Below are 6,058 nucleotides of genomic sequence, written 5' to 3' on the forward strand. Positions count from 1 at the left end.
ACCAGTGACCAATGGTCGGCACGGACTCGGTGGGCCGAAGGGCCTGTTTCTTTTTTTTTTTTTTTTTTTTTTTTTTTAATTTTATTTTTATTAGAAGTACGGTAAATTACAATACTACACAACACATATATCTTAATACATTTTTTGTACCGCTTCATTTTTTTTGAGCTTTAAGAAAAAGGTAGAAGTAAGGAAAGTAAAGAAAGTGCGCGAGAGTCGTGAAGTGCAAGAGTGTTGGGAAAAGAAAGCCCCTTAGAAAAGAAGTTAGAGAAGGAAGTAAAGTGAGAAAATAGATCGTAGAAAAGAAAGAAAAAGAAAATAGGAACAATCGCTCTATTATAACATTAAACTCCGCAGAAAGGGGACTACCAACCAAGTCTGTTTTTGTTGTTTTACCTCCCGTTACCAGGTCCTGATACCATTTATTTATTTATTTGTTTATTTAAATTACTATTGCACTTCATATCCAGATAGGTCCAGAAACATAGACCACGTCTATTTGGAATTGGTCTGCTTTACCTGCTAAGAGGAATCTCATCTCTTCCAAATGTAATGTTTCAAACATATTTGATATCCACATTTTTATTGTTGGTGTCGGCGCATTTTTCCAGAATTTAAGTATAAGCTTTTTTCCCATTATTAGCCCGTAATTAAATAAATTCTTCTGAAACACGTTTAGTTCAGGGTTACCTTCCGATATTCCGAAGATAATCCATTCTGGTTCGAAGGGCCTGTTTCCATGCTGTATCGCAAAACTAAACTAAATTAAACTAAACTAAACTAAACTAAATAACATGATGTGAGGCATAGATATAGTAAATAGTTGGAATCTTGATCCTATGGTGGAAATTCTTGAGAGTTTAAGGGGCTGTCCCACTTACGCAACTTTTTCGGGGACTGCCGACACCCGTCATAGTCGCAGCAGGTCGCTGAAAATTTTCAACATGTTGAAAATCCAGCGGCAACCAGAACAAGGTACGACTCTTTAGGCGACTACTCATGACCGTACAGGCTTCACCCCGCGACATATCGCCTGTATGGTCGTGAGTCATCTCCTCAGTCACCCAAAGAGTCGTAGTGTCTTTCTGGTCACCGCTGGATTTTCAACGCGTTGAAAATTTTCAGCAACCTGCATCGACTATTTACACAAGGAATAATTGGTAACAGGACCGATCTTTCAGGGTAAATGGTGGAAGCTGATCTGATGGCAATGTTTAACGGGAACTTCAATAAACAATAAACAGTCGCGACTAGTAGACCATGTTGGCAGATGCATGGTTTAAATTAATCTCATGGTGACCACAGGCATCCTGTGGTTGTCCTGTTCATGTCATAAGGTCATAAGTGATAGGAGCAGAATTAGGCCATTCGGCCCATCAAGTCTACTCTCCATTCAATCATGGCTGATCTATCTCTCCCTCCTAACCCCATTCTCCTGCCTTCTCCCCATAACCCTGACACATGTACTAATCAAGAATCTATCTATCTCTGCCTTAAAAAATATCCACTGACTTGGCCTCCACAGCCTTCTGTGACAAAGAATTCCACAGGTTCACCACCCTCTGACTAAAGACATTCTTCCTCATCTGCTACTGAAAGGAATGTCCTTTAATTCTGAGGCTGTGACCTCTAGCCACTAGTGGAAACATCCTCTCCACATCCACTCTATCTGAGCCCTTCACTATTCAATGAGGTCCCCCCCTCATTCTTCTAAACTCCAGCGAGTACAGGCCCATTGCCGTCAAACGTTTTATGTTCTATGTTGTATAATGCTGCATTTATCCTGCATTACTCTGCATTTTACAGCAAAGAATTTTAATACAATATTGGCCTGTATTTCAAGGTGATACACAGCCCTGCTTTAATGTGCGGCATCCCCTCTGTTTCAGTGCCATATTGTACCCAGTGTATTAATGTGATATATTATTAGGTTTTAATCTGATTCATAGCCCATTGCTTATACATTGCACAGTTTTAAAGTGATATATTGCTCTGTATCTAAATGTCTTGCTTTGTTTCACTGTAACACCAAGCCTTGGTGGCGCAGCAGTAGAGTTGCTGCCTTACAGCGCCCGAGATGCTGTCTGTACGGAGTCTGTACGTTCTCCCCGTGACATGCATGGTTTTCTCCAAGATCTTCAGTTTCCCCCCACACTCCAAAGATGTGCTGGTTTGTAGGTTAATTGGCTTGGTATAAATGTAAAATGTCCCTAGTGTGTGTAGGATAGTGTTAAAGGGCTGTCCCACTGTACGAGGTAATTCAAGAGCTCTCCCGAGTTTTTAAGCACGTAGAATGTACTTAGCGGGTACGTCGGAGCTCGGGGACGTCTCTTAGCGGCTCGTAACGCTAACGGCAGGTACTGGGGAAACGCGGTAAGCTCGGGAAGATTGTGAAGATTTGGCAACATGTTGAAAAAGAGCTCTGAGTACCTACGATTCAGATTCAGATTCAGATTCAATTTTAATTGTCATTGTCAGTGTACAGTACAGAGACAACAAAATACGAGTGGCCATTACCATAAATCTCCGAGTTCGAATCAGGGCAAACTCGGGAGAACTCTTGAATTAACTCGTACAGTGGGACAGGCCCCATTAATGTGTAGGGAGTCGCTGGTCGGCGCGGACTTGGTGGGCCGAAGGGCCTGTTTCGCGTTGTATCATTAAACTAAACTAAACTAAAAACTGTGCTGTGTTTTAAGTGGCCACTCAGCCTTGTGATAAATGCTATGTAATGACTTTTAATGCAATTCATTGGCCTCTGTTTTAACGTGAAGACATTAATGCAATTACAGGAAAATTGGGCAAGTTTGTGATATGTTTAACCCAAGAGATTACGTAATGGGGAAGCATGGAGCATTACTGACTGACTCTACTGCTGATGAATTCCATTGTTGAGTAACTCCAGTGCTGACAAACTGCATAGATGACTAACTAACTAACTGAGGAAGGACACAAAGTGCTGGAGTAACTCAGCGAGTCAGGCAGCATCTCTGGAGAACATGGATAGGCAACGTTTCAGGTCGGGACCCTTCTTCAGACTGCAGACTGAAGAGTCCCTTCCTTCCCTTTTCAAGTTGACTTTAGTTTAGCTTAGAACTACAGTGGGAGAGTCTAGGACTAGAGGGCACAGCCTCAGAATTAAAGGAGGTTCTTTTAGGAAGGAGATGAGGAGGAATTTCTTTAGTCAGAGGGTGGTGAATCTGTGGAATTCTTTGCCACAGGAGGCTGTAGAGGCCAAGTCAGTGGATATTTTTAAGGCAGAGATAGATAGATTCTTGATTAGTGCAGGTGTCAGAGGTTATGGGGAGTAGGCAGGAGAATGGGGTTTGGAGGGAAATAAATTCAATTGGAGGGATAGATAGATCAGCCACGATTGAATGGCAAATAGACTTGATGGGCTGAATGGCCTAATTCTACTCCTATTCCTGATGATCACACAGAGAGTGGTGAATCTCTGGAACTCTCTGCCACAGAGGGTAGTTGAGGACAGTTCATTGGCTATATTTAAGAGGGAGTTGGATGTGGCCCTTGTGGCTAAGGGGATCAGAGGGTATGGAGAGAAGGCAGGTACGGGATACTGAGTTGATGATCAGCCATGATCATATTGAATGGCGGTGCAGGCTCGAAGGGCCGAATGGCCTACTCCTGCACCTAATTTCTATGTTTCTATGTTTCTATGATCTTGTGACCTTACAGCATGGAAGCAGGCCATTCTGCCCACTGAGTCTTGGCCAACCAACGATCACTCGTACACTAATTCAATCCTACACGCCCTAACAAAATTTACAGAAGCCAAATTAACCTACAAAAACCCGTGCGTCTTTGGAGTGTGGGAGAAAGCCAGAGCGCCCGGAGAAAACCCACACGGTCACAGGGAGAACGTACATACTCCGTACAGACAGCACCCGCAGTCAGGATCAAACACGGGTCTCTGGCTCTGTAAGGCAGCAACTCTACCGCTGCGCCACCGTGCCGCCCAGACTTTTATAACTGATACAGGCCGGAGCAGGGGGGAAAGTCAGGGAAAGATACCTTAGTCCAGCAAAGTATCTCTTACAAGTGAACCACAAGTAGGTACAAAGTGCTGGAATAACTCAGCAGATCAGGCAGCATCCCTGGACAATATGGACAGTGAACATTTCGGGTCAGGACCTTTCTTGTCGGGGGGGGGGGGGGGGGGGGGGGGGGAGCATGAAAGCTGGAAGAGAGGAGGGGCAGGACAAGGTCCAGCAGGTAATAGGTTGAGACTGGTGAGGGAGAGGGCTGTAGATTCTGATCAGCAGATGGTTGGACAAAGTCCAGAACTGAAAAGACAAGAGGCATGGGTGTGAATTGCGAGGTTTGCATTGTCTTGGTAAAACCCCTGTCCCACGGTACGAGTTCATTCCATAACCTCTCCCGAGTTTGCCCTGATTCGAACTCGGAGATTTACGGTAATGGCCACTCGTCGGTACTCGGGGCTCTCGTGGACATTTTTCAACATGTTGAAAAAATCTTCACGAGTCTTCCCGTGCTTACCTGCCGTTAGCGAGTCTTCCCGAGTACCTTCCGTTAGCGTAACGAGCCGCTAAGAGACGTCCCCGAGCTCCGACGTACCCGCTACGTTCATTCTCCGTGCCTACCACGAGTTTGATTTTTTTTAAAACTCGGGAGAGCTCTTGGAATGAACTCGTACAGTGGGACAGGGCTATTATATTATAATTCAATTATAATGTTTTATTTTTAATTGTCTACTGTATCTTGTGTTGTTATTTGCGAGCAAAGCACCGAGGCAAATTCCTTGTATGGGTACATACTTGACATAACATTTTTAAGAAGGAACTGCAGATGCTGGAAAAATCGAAGGTAGACAAAAATGCTGGAGAAACTCAGCGGGTGAGGCAGCATCTATGGAGAGAAGGAATTATTTTGCTCCATAGATGCTGCCTCACCCGCTGAGTTTCTCCAGCATTTTTATCAACATTTGGCTAATTAAATTTATTCAATTCAATTAAAAATGTATGCAATTCAATTCAATTCATGCCCATGCCTGCCATTCTGAGGGGCTTTATCCCTAACCCAAGGCCCACCAGCCTGAGGTAAGGGAACCAAGGTGGAGATGGGTTGGAAGGGGGGGGAGGGTCAGCAAAGGGTTTGAACCCACCTGGGACATCTGAGGTCGTAGGTTGATCTCCTTGAGGTTGATGGAGTGAGGTTGCAGGTTGTTGAGAAGCTGGCAGAGAAGGACTCCATCCCTCAGCGCCCAAGCGAGGTCACACACTTGAGCGTTGTCCCAGGTTACGCGGTGGTTGGGCGGCAGCACCTTGCAGTTGATAAGCCAGTTGGCGCACTGCCTCCAATGCTCCATCTCCCACCACCAAACCAAGTCGAGCCAAGCCGAGCCGGTACGGGTCGGAGAGAGGGCGGCAGCAGGAGCACGAGAGAATTCAGTCGAGACAAACCCAACGGCACCTGCTAGCAATGCTTCCGTTCTTTATTCCCTCCTGTACAGAGAGCAGCTTGCTTAACCACCAGTTCCTTCCTCTGCCAAGAGTTGAATAAAAGCTTCGCTTGCTCAGCCACCAAGCACTCTGGGATTTGTAGTCCCCTCCACAGTGGCTGAACGTCAACCACCAGAGGGCTTTGCAAACAATAGCCTGGTTCCTTCGTTACTGTTTTGCATAATAAGGAAACACTTTTTCACCCAGACATCTGTGGAATTCCCTGCCACAGAAGGCGGTGGAGGCCGATTCACTGGATGTTTTCAAGAGAGAGTTATATAGAGCTCTCAGGGCTAAACAAGGGGTCACTGTTTAAGGATAAGGGGGAAATCTTTTAGGACCGAGACGAGAAAAACATTTTTCACACAGAGAGTGGTGAATCTCTGGAATTCTCTGCCACTGAAGGTAGTTGAGGCCACAGTTCATTGGCTATATTTAAGAGGGAGTTAGATGTGGCCCTTGTGGCTAAAGGTATCAGGGGGTATGGAGAGAAGGCAGGGATGGGATACTGAGTTGGATGATCAGCCATGATCATATTGAATGGCGGTGCAGGCTCGAAGGGCCGAATGGCCCCAATT

The 6,058-nt window shown here is 45.3% G+C and overlaps 1 protein-coding gene across 1 annotated transcript in view; it reads right to left on the minus strand.

Moving 5' to 3' along the window:
* Window positions 1-5,533, minus strand: part of LOC129714491 (proto-oncogene vav-like) — a 65,593-nt gene extending 60,060 nt beyond the window's left edge. The window contains exon 1 of the mRNA XM_055664132.1: window positions 5,144-5,533. Coding sequence (XP_055520107.1) covers window positions 5,144-5,347 — 204 coding nt within the window. The 5' untranslated portion in view covers window positions 5,348-5,533. The remainder of the gene's footprint in view (window positions 1-5,143) is intronic.
* Window positions 5,534-6,058: the final 525 nt, after the last annotated feature.

This window comes from Leucoraja erinacea, chromosome 39, assembly GCF_028641065.1.
Source record: "Leucoraja erinacea ecotype New England chromosome 39, Leri_hhj_1, whole genome shotgun sequence".
In the NCBI taxonomy this organism is placed as follows: Eukaryota; Metazoa; Chordata; class Chondrichthyes; order Rajiformes; family Rajidae; genus Leucoraja; species Leucoraja erinaceus.